Raw genomic sequence first — 17208 nt, forward strand, 5'->3', positions numbered from 1 at the left:
ATACCAGTAAAGAAAAAACGGGAAGAGAACAAACAACCCACAGAGGAAAACACAAACAACACACGGACAACAGAGAAAGTCTGTTACCAGGTAGAGAGAGGAAACGGTCTACACGTCAGATTTTCAATATTGAGTACAATATTATTTTATGGGTATTATGGGTCTCCCTCACATTTTATTAAGTAATTAATCATTTTCGATGTAAGTAATTATCTCTTTTAATAATAATTATTTTTAGAAATTAAACTCAAACTAGACAAATATTTTGTTGGTACAATAGATACTTTAAAATAATTTAATGTGTTGTTTTCCTTTTCTTGTATTTATTGGTTGTATTTAAAAAACAAAAAATAATTGTTTTTTACAATAATATCTTTAATAATATAAAAAAACAAAAAAGAAAGTATTTTAAACATTAAACCCAATTTTTATCATATTTTGTTCGGCATAGCACTCCATTTTTACCAGATCAGTATTCTATATACATGCATCTTTAAAATACATGTTTTTAATTAATCAGTATTCTATATACATGCATCTTTAAAATATATGTTTTTAATTAATCATTATTTATTTTATAGTACATGAATTTTCTTTCCAAAAACAGGTTAAAAAGTAAAAAGTTAATTAATCATTCAAAATACAATAAATGCATAAATGAAAATATTCAATTCGAGTAATTTAAAAAGAATTTCAAATCTGTGTGTATTGATAATATAAAATTTTTATACTGTCAATATATTATCTACCATTTATTTATATTACCTTTTCAAAGTTAACAATGATTAAATATTAAATCCATCTACTGCATGTAAAGTTTATTCATTTAATTTTATGCTTTTACACTTCTCATCAGAAAAAATAATTTTATTCATTTAATATCAGTATTTGTGTTTCTGTTTTTTCGTTGATGCAGTTGTGGAGTTTCTTCTTTTCTCTGTCTGCTTCTGACAACAATCTCATTTTTCTTTCACTCCCATTTCTTCTCTGAATCCAAAAAGCTGTTTCTTCTTCTCCATTCCCTAAACCCCACCACTTACTAGATTCTTCAAAAGCTGTTTTTTTCTTAGCAGCTCAGATTTAGATTTCACTCCTGTTGCTTTTTTCCTTCATTTTTTCTTTATATAAAATTCTGTGTCTCATTGTCTATGTAAACAGAATTATATGTGTTCAACTGAGTTAAAGTTGTGAACTTTGTGTTGTAAGCTTTTGTGGGTATTTGTGTTTAAGAGCTTCTGTTTGATCAAACAGAAGCTCATTCTGTTGTTATTTTGAATTCTGTGTGTTGAGAAAATCTGAACTTGTTGAGGCTTGGGATCTGAATTGTGATGGAATCAACAGTGGAGAAGGTGCAGAGTTGTGCTGTTGAAGATGGAGTTGACTTGAAATTCTGTCACATGCAGAAGTTCAAGCTCTATGAGACTTGTTCGGTATAATTTATAAATAATATTCTTCTACACCTTTCAATCATACTTCCATTTCTGTTATGTAGAAACTTCTAACCATGATCTATATATGATTTTTGTTTTGTTTTCTATGATTGTGTTTGATGTTTGTATTTGCTTGTTGCTTTAACATGTTGTTTTGTTTGTTCAAATTCATGTTCTTTCATGATATTTCAGCTTGGCAAAGAATCAAATGGACATGATAAGTTTTTTTGTATTGTTTTTTGTATGAGTTATTTTTGAATTGGGATGGGGTGGGATTGTGTGTATTTTGATTCACGTGGATCTTGTAAGAATTTATTGATCCAAGTTGTCTTCTTTTACCTGGCCTGAATAATTGTAATTCATTTGTGTTCGTGATGGTGCATATGATGGTAAATATCAGTGTCTATTGATTTTGCACAGCAATTTTCTATGCAATTTTTTGCACAGCGATTGGCTTTTGTATTCGTTCACTCCATTGTTTTTTGGTTGCATTTATGGACTATAATTTGTTTACTTATGTGTTATCGATGATCATACATCTAATTAAGCATTATTGTCTACTTTGACTTTATTGGCAATAGATCTATTGGTCTTCGCGGTGAAAACTGCACGGCAATAGATCTAGGTCTTCACGGTGAAAACTGCGTGGCAATAGATCTATTGGTTTCATAAATGGCATTAATTGTCAAGATATATGTTCTTCCTTTAAGAATATTATCATTTTTAGTATTCACATTTGTCTGTGCACATGATACAATTATAGAGCACTACTGCAGTCTTATTATTTTTCTATGAGCAGAGGTTTTATCTTATTGGAAGAAACAAAAGTAGAACACTGTGGAGGGTATTAAAGATTGATAGATCAGAGCCTTCGGAACTAAATATCACTGAAGATTCAACAGTCTACTCAGAAACTGAGTGTTATGACCTTCTGAGGAGAATACATGAAGGAAACAAACCCACAGGGGGACTTAAATTTGTAACAACTTGCTATGGAATCATTGGTATGTTCTATTTTCTATACAAGAGCAAACTAGTTATAATTATCTCTGATGTTTTACTCATTGTTTATCAGAACAAATCCATCATCTTATGGTATTTTCTTTTGATTTAGGATTTATCAAATTTCTTGAGCCATACTACATGCTGCTTGTAACAAAACGGAGGAAGATCGGCACAATCTGTGGGCACACTATATATGCTATCGCAAAGAGTGAAGTGGTTCCAATTCCACATGCTACTGTGCGATCCAAAATGGCATATTCTAAGGATGAGAAAAGGTCTTTAGTCAATTTTGCATGTAATTGTAATATGTCAATGGTACCTTTAAAGAGACATAAGAGAGTAGCATTGAGAACTAGACCCAGTCCATTGTACATAGACGAGAATTATGTTATGAATTACGTTTTATTTATTTATTTCAGTTCATTATGTTGTGTAGTGAAAGTGTTCAGTTAGAGCATCACATTTGATTTTTTCCAATCTTTACATTTTAGAGTTTTTCTTTGTACTACATATGTTGGTTGTCTCTCTTTAGCGTGTAGTCACAATTTGCACTCCCTCAGGTCAACCTTCTCATCTTTCTATGGTACCTCCATTGTTATTTTTATGTTCTACGTTTATTGCCAGTTCATTTCCTGCAAATGTACAGGGGCAATCGTCATTGCTGTGATGATGTAAATGTAACTTTTTGAGTGTGACAAGGTATCGGTCTCCAGGGTTTCACTCCGGAGATCATTTTCTTTTACTTTTTTCTTAATAATTTTGGTTAGAATTAATGGCTTCATAAGTTGCTTTTATTACCTTATCCACCCTTTCTTCCATATAATGAATGAACCATCTTATTAATGGGGCTTTTATCTCTCTTCTCATGTGACTTAGATACAAGAAGCTTCTATGCAGTGTGGATCTTACAAAGGACTTCTTTTTCAGCTACTCATATAATATCATGCTTAGCCTTCAGAAGAACTTATCTGATCATAATATGATGGGAAAGTCACTTTATGAAACAATGTTTGTTTGGAATGAGTTTTTGACTCGTGAAATCCGGAATGATCTCCAGAATACTTTCTGGACAGTTGCCTTAGTGCATGGGTTTTTTAAGCAGGTACTTACAAAATCTCCTTTTTGATTTATATCTATGTTTGGACTTGTGATGGAAGGTAACCAATGTAGCTAATAGTAATACTAGTGACTAGTACATGTTTCTTTGTTCTTTATTATTTTTAGTTTTCTACATCTTCAAGTGAGGCTAACCATTCATATATATGCTTTAAGAAACTAACGTATTGGAATTATTTTTTTCTTGCTTATATTTATTAATTGGTACTTCATCAATAATAATAACTGCACTTGCATGTTTTTATAATGTGTAGTTGATCTCAATTCCCAACATTTTATTTAATAGTTAATGCTGCAATCATTAAACTGCAAATTATAAGTGTTTCGGTTATATCGGGAAAGTCATTCCGACAGACCACACAGAAGGTTTGATTAACTTATATAGGAAGTATTTCTAACATTATATTTCAAGGTTACTTTTAATTGTTCCTTTATTGCTTGCCTCAAGCCTTCCTTCGATAGAGCCAGAAAAAATGCTAGTATTATGTGTTGTCTGAAAAAGGTTTGGTATTTTTTGTTGATAAAGTGGTCATCTCATGGCGTGTCATGTAGGCCAATCTTTCTATATCTGACAGGGAGATCAACTTGACTATCATAGCTAGGCGCTCAAGGCATTATGCAGGGACCAGGTATGAACTTTTCTGACCCTTTCTCGAGTTTCTTATTCATTTAAAGCTACATTATATTTCACATCTTTACACATGTGGTTCTTTATGAAAGACATTTGTTTGTATTTGCACCTATATAAATTTGTGTTAATTTGTTGAGTTTCTAATTGAGGTATGGCATCTGTTTTATACTGTTTTTTCTCCAAGCAATTTGATCCTTGAAAGTCAGTGATTTATCTCCGAGATAATTTGAATGTTTTATTTTCTTACAAATTTATTGTTATTGTTTATATTAGTTTCTAGACATGTTCCTTGGTTTCTCTATCTTGTGATGCAGATATTTGAAAAGAGGCGTGAATGAAAAGGGTCGAGTAGCTAATGATGTTGAGACTGAGCAGATAGTCTTTACAGATGCTCATGATGGATGCCCGATGCAAATAAGTTCCGTGGTACAGATACGGGGTTCGATCCCTTTGTTCTGGTCTCAGGAAGCCTCTCCGTTGAATTTAAAACCCGGCATAATATGTATGGTTTGGAAACAACTTTCATTTGTTTTTTTACTCACTTGTTCTTTAATTTATACTGACTTCTCATTTTGGTTCTTTTTCCATAGTATCAAAGAAGGACCAGAACTTTGAAGCTACAAGACTTCATTTTGATAATCTTGTCAACAGATATGGAAATCCAATTATTATATTGAACTTGATTAAGGTACGCATTTCCACACATATATAGAACCACCACCATCGTTAATTTCTTCATGTTGTGTTTAAAGTAAAAAAGAAATATAGCTTTGATTTTTTCTAATGTTATGTGTTTAAGACATTTGAGAAGAAGCCCCGAGAAACTATTCTGCGAGCTGAGTATGCAAATGCTGTTAGGTCTATCAACAACAGTTTGAGAGGGGAAAATCGCCTGTGGTTCCTTCATTGGGATCTGCATTGGCACTCAAGACGGTAACTTTCTCTTCTGTTCCTTGTACAATAACTACATTTTTTACTTGGGTGTTATTCTGACTTTATTTGATTAATCACCTTTAGCAGAAAAGCTACAAATGTGTTGTCACAACTGGGGAAAGTGGCTGCATATGCATTGAAGCGAACTGGCATTTTCTACTGTCCAGTGACACCGAATTTGAGGGCAGAGGGTTTGTTCCGTGATTCCTACTCTGAGTAAGTACCATAACAGCACATTTTGACCATGTTTACTGTTGTACTATAAATAAGCAAGTTGAAAATTTACTTCAACTTTTTTTTACAATTGCTGAAGCATATGCCATTGCTTACTATTTATATGTTTAGATGATTTATTACATGATATACATTTTACTAAAGAATATCCAGCACTTTTTCCGCTTATTCATTACAATGGTTAATTTTTGCTTTTGCCTTGAAATAATTATCATTTTATTGATGAATATTTTTAATATAATGTAGGAATAACAGTGCCGTCGACCACACCATCGCAGAACAAGCTAGTATGAACAAGGATAATGTTGATAACGAAACAGAAGTTAGCGATTGTTACTATAGTGGTGATGAGAACAAAGATTACAGTGTCAAGCCCCAGATGCTTCAAGCAGGAGTCTTGAGGACTAATTGCATAGACTGTTTAGATCGTACCAATGTTGCTCAATATGTTTATGGACTAGCTGCACTTGAACGTCAGCTGCAAGTTTTAGGGTTTTCTGAATCCTCGTATATTTATCTTGATCACCCTTTGGCAAAGGAATTAATGACAATGTATGAGTCCATGGGTGACACACTAGCCTTTCAATATGGGGGTTCGGCAGCGCACAATAAGGTAATCTTTCTATCCTTTTGGCTTTAGAGATTATGAAATGTAATATGGGATAAGATACTCTGTGTGTATAATTATTTTGTTTTGGATGCATCTTAGTTTTCACATGAAATTCAAAATGATATGTTAACCTAATATTGAATGCATGTTGTTTTTATTTTGACATTTCCTAGGCAGGATAATATTTGATTAAAAAATGACTTTTTTCGGAGATTGTATTTGATTCACAAACACCCCCACACACACAACTAGATCTGTAATAAATGTAATCATTCAGTCATGTGTATTTGATATCAAGAAATGGTGTTGATAGTTTTAAAAGGAAAATAAGTAATTGGCAATTAAGATAATGAACTCCGAAAATTTCTTTTGCGGCTGTTGAGCTGGTGACATAATCATTGATCCTGGCATGTAATGTGTAATATACATTTGAAGATGGGAAATATTTTATCGTTTCTTCATAGTAAAATTGATGAAAATCTAGGACATTTGAAGTGGAAATCTAAATTTGCCTCTTTACTTGTCCTATTTCCCTTGCATGGAAGTTTTGTCCGATTACTGTTCATTATTTTGAGTATTTTGCGCTGGATCTTTATGCAGATATTTTCTCAGAAAAGAGGTCAGTGGAAGGCAACCACGCAGTCTCAGGAATTCATCCGAACTCTGCAGCGCTACTATAACAACACATATGCTGATGGAAATAAACAGAATGCGATTAACATGTATTAGTGGCGCATTGTATTTACATTATTGTTTACATAATACTAATACTAATATGATTTATAGCGAACGAGTTATGTAATAGTGGTAGTTTTATTAGAATGAATTAGTTACTGTCATGTTTAATATTATTTTGGTCAGATTCTTGGGACATTTTCAACCGCAACAAGGGAAACCAGCATTGTGGGAGCTGGACTCAGATCAGCACCACACTATCGGGAAAGGTGGGCTATATTTAGAAGATGACAATGTCAGGTACGGAGTAGATTATTCAGTCACAGTTTATTTGTTATTTTCATTTAATGACGATTCTGAAAGGGGGGATTTTACTTAATGCTACAACAAGAAAGATTTGTATAATCTGCGAATATCTAATTGTCAAGAAATAACTTGCATATAAGAACAAAACTTTTGTCAGTGAACTTTTAGTATTTCTGTCTACTTTCAGCTATGTACTTATCTATTTATACTTGTCCTTTCCTTTGAGCTTAATTCTCAAATAGAAGATATTGATCAAACATATAGATAGATGTTGATAAATTTGAAATTCGAACGATGTATAATGCATTTGTTATTGTGTTGCTTCTCATGTGAAGTTCTTAAATTTATTAAGCATCTTAAATAGTTTTGAAGTTGTTTTGGTACTGAAAGCATTCCTTGTATTTTTCTTCTCTCTGCTCAAGTCTACTATAACTCTTTTGTTGTTGCTTTGACTTAAGATCTATGTAAGGCCAAAACTATACAGCCAAAGTGTGGCATCAAATCCGTATTTTTTTTAAGGATGAAAGAAAGTTAGTTCTTATTATCTGTTCCTTCAACAATGACTTCCTTTGTAAGAAATTGACAATGCAATTCCTTTATTTTGGTAGGTCAAATAATAAAAGATCACTATCAGCTGGCAACATTCTCTATGAAAGTGGCAATACAGTTACGAAGTTGAGTGTTACGAATTTTCAGCCTTATTCTGAAAAAAATGATAACTGTCGTCCTTCAGAGTCTACTCCAGACATTGTTACTTGTGGAAGTGAGATTTGTCATTGCAGGTATGCTCAATTTGCATTTTTCATACTGCAAACTATGTTAGCTACTTTTATATGATGTAACTGAAAATGTAACAATACTGTTGGCTCAAAGAGTTAGATGGAACTAGGTCTCGGATTCAAATTGTACTCGTTACAATTAATTTCTCGTGGGTTTGTTGATTATTTGGTGCAAAGGATTGGGAAGATTATGATGGGCTTTCTAGGGTCAGAATCAGGAGTTTACATGAGAGATCATGTAGTCAATTGTGAATATTTGGTGTCTTAAAAATATTTCCTTACAACTTTAATAAATGATAAATGCTTCTCCCTGACTTGTCAATATCTATTAACCGACTCTATCTATTGTTTCTTTTGCTGTTAAATTTAGTTTTCCATTCAAAAGATTCGGATGGGAGAATTGGTCAGGCACTGTATTAACCGATTCCTTTGTATTATTACACAAGCCATCCAAATCATTTTTACCCTAATGTTTTATTACCAATGTCGTACAGGAAAATACGCAGGGGAATGTTCAAGGACCAACATTGTGACAGTGATTACGTTTGTCATGATGAACATGGAGATGCATGTGACTGCTCCAATTTCCTTAATGTGGATTGGCTTTCTTCTTCTGGAAATTCATGTGAAGAGGAATTGCTTGAAAGGTAGTTCTAATTTTCAATTAGTATTCATATACTTATGCCATTTTGTGGCTACTTTTCTGTCCTTTTTCACCACCAGCTTCATGCTTTCATCAAATCGTGATCCGAAGTTGAGAGACGTAATTGAGCTTTGGGTTAGAGAAATAATAAGAATGCTTTTATTGGCACTAGTATTTTCCCATTACTTTTGCGGCTTCATCTATGATTTAAAATATGTGTAGGGGTAACTAAAATTTTGCGACCTTTTTGTTTATGCAATACTCAGATCTCACAGCGATATTGATATTTATACTTCGGAAGATATAAGGAGGGATGGAAAGCATTTTAATCAGAGGTAAGAAAATGTGAACTTGTCCAGCAAGCAGTATATCAAGAAACCTTCACTCAGCTCCTTCAATTAACATATTAGTGAAAGCATTTTATCTCTCTTGAGATCTTTTCATAGAATTATAGTAAAATATTAGTCTTGAGATTTATGCTGGAGCGAATCTTCAAGTGAAGCTTAAGGTTTCTGAATCGGGGTTTATAGTTGAACACTGTGGTCGATTCTATTAAGGAGCACAATATTGTGCAGTAAAAGGCTAAACATTTTTCTTCAGTATTGGTTTCCAATATCCAAGCATGACTAGTGACTGCAACTTGTTTTAATTCATACAGGTTAACCAGCATCTCCTCTGAGAATATTGTGAATGAACAAATAGCTGAGACAATTCCATCAGCGAGTAAATCTGGATCCAGCATGAAGGTTAGTATAATCATGTTAATTGAGATCAATGTTACTCGGAACAACAACATATAATAGATGATGGCACAAAGGTGTTTTATACAATGAATGTGGATCAAAAGAGTCTTTTTTTCTCTTTCACAAACACTACCAATATAACACAAATAGGGTGCACATTACTATACATTGCAATTTAGTCCATTTTTTTCTAGCATGCAACTTAGGATTTGTTTTTCGATGTCTTTTACTAGAAGCAGAGTGGAGCTGAGCTCAAAAAAGGTGCTGAGTATGCTGAAAGCTTTGAACGTTGGGTTCTCGGGGAGACGTTTTTTGTTTGAGACTATTCGTGTCGCAACCGATCAGAAGGATGTAGGTGGCTGACATGGTGTACCAAATAAATGTGTATGATATCATTCCGAAAAGCGAATAGCAGTGGCAGTAGCTGAGAAACTGAGTTTTGAGCAAGTGCATGAGTTTCGAATTATATTTTGACCATAAAGTTCTCCATAGTTTATGGTAACATCATTTGGGAGTTATTGGTAGATGTCAATAAGTAATTCATTTTTGTGGCTCCCAGAGTCTCCTTAGGTACATTAAACATTACAAAACTATCAGCCCTGTATATAATTTTCTTTAAGAAAACAAAAAAAACTTATAGCTTATGATGCTCATAATAACTGGTTTGAATTTGGCTGATAAATCTTCTTCATTCCCCTTTTGGATGTGTGAATAAATCATTATGATGAAATGAACAAAGTGCTAGTTTCTGCAGCTGATTATGTGGTATATAGCATAAAAGCATAGTCATTACCAAACTGCTAAGTCTTATTTTTAACTGTTTAGGCATGTTTAAAGTGGATTTCTATTTTCTAAGATACTTTGGTGTGAGTTGTTAAATATTCATGGGATACTAATTTCATGTAGATGTTTACATATAAGAGATATATGTTGAAAAAGATAATATGGTTACTAAGGAATTACCCCAAGTTTAATTAGCTTAGCCAAATGAAATAGTTTGGGAGACTATTGAAACTATGAAAATCCAAGTTTGCTTTTTTCTTTTATAAAAAAAATGGTCATTTCACATTTATATGCTCGTTTGATAAGGCTTTATTAAAAACATTTATTTGAAAACTAAAAGTAGCTGAAATTCAGCTTTTAAAGAAACTGAATTTTTTAACTTAAGTTTAACAATAATGTTTGTTAAAAACTCAATGATTTTTAAAGAAACGGTTTTTTAAAATCCTAAAAACATGAGTCCCGGTTAGTTTAACAAGAATAGAGTATAGCATGGCTCGTCATCGGGGTGCATATTTATATATCCTAAGTCCTAACTGATTCGAAATGAAAATGGAAACTTTGATCTAACAAGAAACAGGACAAATCAATCATATACTAATTATTACTTGTGAATATGAAATAATCTCTTTCTCAAAAAATTTAACATCGTTAATCAACATACACATCTCATGCTAAAACATTCTCAAGCTAGGATAGTTAGACTATAAAAATTGTTTCAAAAGAAGATCACAATCGTAGAGAATGAAGTTGATTTTGATGAGAGACGAGTAATGGACACTGTTGAAAGAGGAAAAAGGCAGATTCTAGGGTCCTCCTAGGTGAGTTATAGTTTTCATCCACCTACATTCTTTTGGGTCTCAAAGCACATAAAAAGACTAATCTATTAGGTGAGAGAGCCTTATAACCTTGAATATCACATTAAGTTTAAGTTTTGATATGCTACTCAAATTCCTAAAATTGTCGTCTCCTTTTAAGAGCTGACGTCCACGACAGCTTTGACTATAACAATGTCCACTTGATGATAGTTATTTCTCTTAGAATTTCAGTCACCTATATTCAGTAATATACTTTACTTCACCCTATAAGTAATTCATTTTATGACAGGAGCACAATTCAAAAAATTACCCTCCCAAATTCACCTTCACCTTTAGAGCATGTCCCCAGATACATCTCACCATCAATGCCTCACAAAATTCAAGTTTGTCTCAGCCTAACATTCTAATAAAATGGATAAGCGCATGATATTTAACCAGTTTGTCTCTGCCTAAACATTAATTTCCACCTAGAACATACTTGTGGAAGAGTTGGTGGTAATCATTCATTCTCATCTTCTAGGGAGGTGTTAGAACTGGGCTTGAGTGAGAGAAAAGGCAATGGTGATGTAGTTTAGATGGATGGAGTTAGAAGAGTAAAATTGTAATTCCAAAGATTTCTCTTATCATCTTCACAACTATTTTTAAAATAACAAACCAGAAGAGTATATTGTCTAATGATCATAGAATTTTCCAGCAAACCAAGCTTAAAATTTGTTAAGACTCCGACTTTTTTGCTTTTATAAAAGCATTTCTCGTTATGTAAAATAATACCAGGGAATGTAATCAAAGGCAGAAGACAATGTCAAAGCTATAGCCTACAAATTGATACGTGAGGAAAAAAACTATGGGATTAGCATTTATCAAGAAAAAGGATTATTTTAAACATACACCAGTTTAATCGAGGCATAAGCATCAGGGAGTCATTCAAAGTATATACACCAAATGTAACATTGAAGTACTAAGAATTAGTAAAACAAATAAGAGGAAAATCATTGCAGCACATTATCATTACTGCATCAACAAAAAATTAAATTTAACGGAATATATCATGTCATTAAAAACAATTCTGCCACTCATACCAAACTAGAAGTAAACTACTAGGTCCCCTTAATGCAAAAATAAAACTGTTCTGGACTTAAATTCAGGAGCAAAGGAGAATTACTGGTGCAATATCACATCATAAAAAACACTAGTTCTATTCCCAGCCAGATGCTTGAATTGAGTCAACAGCCGGGACGGGAATTTGTGGTGGTGGAACAGCCTCACCCCAGTCTCCTGCAACTGGAGCTGCAAGAAGAAAAAAAATTGTTAAAGAAAACATTAGGACATGTTTCGGTACAAAATTACCTTAAAAACTGCAAAGAGCAAGCATGTTGCATCTTTTGTTATCTCTTAAATCTTAACTAGACAATTATAATAAGAAAATGGAAATCATGAAGACACCAAAGATAGCTTAAGAACAACACAAAAGTTTAAGTTTAGTGATTAGTTTAGCTTCTGGAAGAAATAGAATCAAGTACCAGCTTCAGGGGCAACCCAGCCACCAACAGGAGCTGCTGCAATAGGTTGTGGAACGGCATCAGTCCAAGACTGATCAATAGCAGTGGGCCACTGGCCATCAGCAGCTAGAGAAGCGGCATTGTACTCTGGGATGCCGGAGTACTCTAGTGCTGGGGTTTCATCTTCCTCTTGTTGCTTGGCCTCCTCAGGTTCTCTATAGAAGAACAAATCCACCTGCATCAAATAAAATTTGACAATGAACTTAAGGGAAACTTGCTCAAAATGCTGGCTCTTACAAACTCAACCTTGGTGTCATATGCACAGAAGGGAGCAGGGTACAAGTGTTACTACTGTGAATGGAGATAGCTAAACGGGAGATTGAATACACTGTTTCTATCCAATAATTCTGCTAGTAAATGGCACGAAGAAAACTATCTTACCATCACATCCCACTTGAGCCCAGGGCGGATAGTTCCACGCATCTGTAAAACCATCCTTGCAAGAAGCCAAAAGAGACAACCAATGCTGTGCTTTCCCTTATTGTTGGCAGGAATTCCAATGTCAACATACCTCATAGGTGAATCAGTGTCACAGAAAGCAATTGTTGGAATATTTCCAAGAGCAGCTTCCTTAATGGGCTGCACATAAACCAATAGAGTAAAATTGGGGACATAAATAACCATAGAATATTAAGAATAAATCATATTAATATCCTAACATGATCAAACTGAAATAAAAACTATTTCCCAGTGGGAATGGATGACATTGCATTCTAATTGCCCTGGAGAGCTATTAACCTGATGATCAGTTCTTGGGTCGGTAAGGATGAGAAGTCGTGGCTCACTGAATGAAGTCTGGAGCTGATTGGTGAATGTTCCAGGAGTGTGCCTTCCAGCAATTGCATGGGCACCAGTGTACTGAGCAAACTTGAGAACTGCTCTCTGACCATAAGGTCTAGCAGACTGAACAATGATGTCCTGAGGATTCTCAATGCCAACAATAACCCTGGCAGCAAGTTGAAGCTTCTCCCATGTCTTTCCCAAATTAATAATGTAAATCCCTGAATCAAACAATAAAATCAAATTCATTAAAACTCTTAATTTTCCTTCAATAAAAAAACTAGTTCGCCAAACATGACACAACAACCAAAACAACCACAATAACCAACTATATAAACGAATTACAATTGACAAATAATCATGTAGCTGGCAAAATATGGGCCAGTTTATTTAAGCTTAAAAGCGAATTTTTTAAGCTGGAAATATAACATCAAGAAAATGCTTAATTTCAGCTTCTCTGCAGCTTATATTCTATGTAAAGGCCAACCTAAACAAATGTGCCAGTGTCAAAAGTGATTTTTATGTACAATAATTATATAATGCTTAAGAACTTAGTGATCTGAGGTCTATTTCTAATGTTGTGTTTGTATCAATAATACTATATAAAATTAATCAAATTCCTAATAGTTTCTCTACACAATGAGGCATTATATCAATAACATATGAAACATGGCAAAAAGATGAATACAATGTCAACAACGTAACACGATTATAAAGATCAGGGAGAAGAAGAAAGAGATGTTATAACCGTCGAAGCGGCGCTTGAAGATGTAGCGCTCCATCTGGAAATCACAGTTTTTGGTACCGAGATGAACCTGCGCCGCCAACATCAACTGGATATCGAGTTCCTTCTGAGACAGCTGGCGTGGGGCTGAGGTGGCGTTACCGGTGGCGGCCATGGCTGCTGGTGGCGGTGGTTGTAGCGATTAATGTGTCACTTGGAGAGCCTTGAGTGCTTCAGGGTTTCGATTGACCTATACGCTAAATGTTATGTGCGTTTTATATACAAGAACCACAAACCCTAATTCCGTTTTTCAAATGACGTATTTACCCTTTTTAGACAAGGAAGTGTGATTTATATAATGTAGTTTATTTTTGTGAGTAAATAACTATCATATTTAAGCCTAATATTCAGTTATTTTTATTATTAACAAATGCTTAATCAACTACACACTCTTTTGAGGTGAGAAAATACTTTTGACAATACCAAAAAAATCAACTAATGCAAATAAAAATGATGGCCTAATATACAATTTTGGATTTATGATAAAATATTAAAATGTATTTTAATTCATGAAATTGACGAAACTTAGAGAATTTAAAATTAACAAGCAACTTGAAACTTATATAGTTAGTTTCTCTATCTATCTTAATGTTATGTATGAATGAAATATATTATTTTATTCCAATAAACTAGCGTGAAAATTCTCTAAAACATATAAAAAATAATATGAAAACTTATTTCCTTATGATTTTGGTGATTTTTAGACTAACTTGTTATATATTTCAATAAATATAAAAAATAGGAAAAAGTCATGATGAAGTGAGATGGTTATAATCATCTTGTATAAAATTATTCTTTTACTATGAAATCTTAATAGATTTAGAAAATTTTGTGTATCTTCATCAAATATAAATTTAAGTAATCATTTGTAAGTTATTTTTACAAGTGATTATTGTAGTTTATTTTTATGGGAATCATGTCTCAAGGGGAGGAGAGAAGGTAATTGTGTAGATTTGAATCCCATAGTATATTTTTAATACAATTGTAAAACCTAAAAGATGATTACAAAAAAGACTATATCTTAGGGGAGATTATTAGGAAAAAAAGATCAACTTATTGTAAGAGTAAGTTTACTTACTTCATATCTTTGCCACTAATTATAGAGAAATCCAATATTTTGAATTACTAAGTAGATCCAAATAATTAGATTTATCTAGAATTGATGGCTATAATATGAAATAAATTTTTTAAACTTGATTCTTATCTTCCAAAAAAATATAAACACCCCAAGTAAATCACTCAAATAAAAATGAGTGAGTAGTAAATGCATCCACTCATTTTACGTCAAGCTAAATATCCATTTTGTATTATTATGAAAACTGTAAACAATGGTAAATATGCAAACTTTTGTCCTTCCTCTACTATTTTCTTTTAGGCCATGAAACTATTTTTACAACATACAAACATTACCCAATGATCATATCATGACCCAACAGTTTTGCACTGTACCTATTGGGCCAATGTGAAACCCTCTTACCCGCTGCAATGCCCATGTGCCACCAAATTATTGGAAATTTGATTTTTGAAGGATACAATTTAATTTTTGAACCCCACATATTTAACTATTAACTTTTTAAAAAAAATAATCTGAGTGAAGAGTAGATGATATAGTAATTGTGTATAAATCTTTATACTGTCAATATTTTTCACCAATCCAACTATTTCCTCCTTTAATGGCTTTCTCATTGTACTAACACCCACAACACTTATCTTTAAAGCCCCATTCTCCTCAACCCCAACACTCAATCCATTCATATTCTTTACGACTTATAGAATTATATCTCTAATTAGTTCACATTTTCTCTCACTCTTCTCTCCAACATTACTTATTAGTGAATTATATCTCTAACTAGTTCACATTTTCTCTCACTCTTTTCTCCAACATTACTTAGGGTGCATTTTCTACGGCATATATTTTTGCATACTATTCCTAAACAATAGAGCATTTTATGTTGTGATAAATGTATCTAGTGACAATGAGACTATAGATAAGTTGTTGACTAAATTATTGTATATGGATGAAAAAGTATTTTAGTATTGGATAGATAAGTTGTTGACTATAGATAAGTTCCAACACCTATGATAAAAAGCCCACATTTTCATAAAAAAGATAGCACTCCTTATGCTAATGCTAAGTTTTATAGACAAATGATTGAGAGGTTACTTTACCTTATAAACACTAGGCATGATTTGAGTTTTGTTGTATAGCAACTCAATCAATTTATGACTAATCCTACAATAAATCATTACAAGGCCATGACCACACTCTTAAGATACACTAAGGGTACACATGGTCAAGGTCTATTCTACTATACCACTTCCATCCTTCAGCTTAAAGGTTATAGTGACACTAATTGGACAACTTGCCCTAATACAAGAAAATCAATTTCAGGATATTGCATGTTCTTAGATGACTCATTGATTTCCTGGAAATCTAAGAAACAAAATAGTGTTTACAGGTCCTCGTCACATGCAGAATCTCGTGCCTTAGTCATTGCTTCTTGTGAAGTTCAATGACTTACTTATTTACTAGGTGAGTTTGCTATTTGTTTTAGACAATCTTCTCTTATGTTTTGTGATAATAATTCAGTCAGGTATATTGCTACTAATGTTGTCTTCCATGAACGAACTAAACACATTGAGATAGATTGTCATATTGTTCGAGAACATATTCAACAAAAGCTATTTCTTCTACTACCAATCAGAACCACTGACCAAGTTGCTAAGATACTCACTAAAGCCTTGGAGCCAACTTTGTTTCGGACTTTACTTCCCAAGTTGAGAGTTTTTAATGAATATTCTCTAGCTTGAAGGGGGTAATGAAGTATCATTAAGATTGTTCAAGCCAATTCCTTGTTGCTCAAGCCAGTTTTGTTGCTCAAGCCAAATTCCATGCGCACATAAGCCATATGCAGCCAAATCTGACTGTGCCAAGGCATGGCTATGACCGAGGCAGTTGGGCATCATGAGTGTGCCAATGATCAAGTCATGGCCAAGCCAACTCAAGATCCTGACCGAACCAAATATGGAATCTGATCAGGCCAAGTTCTCAATCCTGACCGAGCCATGTATGGAATCTGACTGTGGCAAGTTTTGGTTGGCGCACAAATCTAGTGCATCAGGCCTCCACTCTTTGGTGTGATGGCCTGCACAGTCCTGACACACCAAGACCAGGAATGTGCATCAATTTTCTAGTTTCTCTTAGGCTGAGTTTTTGAGTTTTTGGTGATATTTCTAGAAGAATGGTTTTATAGTAGAGTCATTTTTATTTAACATGTATTAACTGAGGAGATTAGTTGTATGTAGTTAAGTTAGTTATGATATTTTAGTTAGGTGAATGTTTCTTAAGCCACAAGTAAACCATATATATATATATTATATA

The 17208-nt window shown here is 33.4% G+C and overlaps 2 protein-coding genes across 3 annotated transcripts; one reads left to right on the forward strand and one right to left on the reverse strand.

Moving 5' to 3' along the window:
- Nucleotides 906-9769, forward strand: LOC109357069 (phosphoinositide phosphatase SAC2-like). 2 transcript variants are annotated; one of them, XM_019600779.1, is made up of 16 exons: nt 906-1430; nt 2230-2434; nt 2545-2710; nt 3312-3537; nt 4104-4180; nt 4497-4684; nt 4773-4870; nt 4982-5115; nt 5200-5331; nt 5596-5962; nt 6560-6681; nt 6821-6934; nt 7549-7722; nt 8214-8366; nt 9021-9108; nt 9339-9769. In XM_019600779.1, exons 1-16 carry the CDS (start codon nt 1329-1331, stop codon nt 9423-9425), a joined length of 2433 nt encoding a protein of 810 aa, XP_019456324.1. In that variant the 5' UTR covers nt 906-1328; the 3' UTR covers nt 9426-9769. The 2 variants fall into 2 exon arrangements, with proteins under 2 accessions (XP_019456324.1, XP_019456325.1); XM_019600780.1 differs by having other exon boundaries at nt 5203-5331.
- On the reverse strand, nt 11649-14034 carry LOC109357180 (40S ribosomal protein SA-like). Its single transcript, XM_019600958.1, has 5 exons — nt 13791-14034; nt 13001-13263; nt 12644-12841; nt 12224-12437; nt 11649-11990 (listed from the first exon to the last, which is right to left on the reverse strand). The coding sequence occupies exons 1-5, from the start codon at nt 13939-13941 to the stop codon at nt 11899-11901; spliced, it is 918 nt and encodes a 305-aa protein (XP_019456503.1). The 5' UTR covers nt 13942-14034; the 3' UTR covers nt 11649-11898.

The sequence above is a fragment of the Lupinus angustifolius genome, chromosome LG09, assembly GCF_001865875.1.
Source record: "Lupinus angustifolius cultivar Tanjil chromosome LG09, LupAngTanjil_v1.0, whole genome shotgun sequence".
In the NCBI taxonomy this organism is placed as follows: Eukaryota; Viridiplantae; Streptophyta; class Magnoliopsida; order Fabales; family Fabaceae; genus Lupinus; species Lupinus angustifolius.

Bases quoted from the DNA above. Each gene is read 5' to 3' on its own strand.
- LOC109357180 (XM_019600958.1), bottom strand. From the start codon at position 13,941: ATGGCCGCCACCGGTAACGCCACCTCAGCCCCACGCCAGCTGTCTCAG. The intron at 13,264-13,790 runs GTTATAACATCT...TGTTTGATTCAG, and splicing joins CTTCAAGCGCCGCTTCGACG to GGATTTACATTATTAATTTG. The intron at 12,438-12,643 runs GTAAGATAGTTT...TATTTGATGCAG, and splicing joins GGCTCAAGTGGGATGTGATG to GTGGATTTGTTCTTCTATAG.
- LOC109357069 (XM_019600779.1), top strand. From the start codon at position 1,329: ATGGAATCAACAGTGGAGAAGGTGCAGAGTTGTGCTGTTGAAGATGGA. The intron at 2,435-2,544 runs GTATGTTCTATT...CTTTTGATTTAG, and splicing joins AACTTGCTATGGAATCATTG to GATTTATCAAATTTCTTGAG. The intron at 5,116-5,199 runs GTAACTTTCTCT...AATCACCTTTAG, and splicing joins CTGCATTGGCACTCAAGACG to CAGAAAAGCTACAAATGTGT.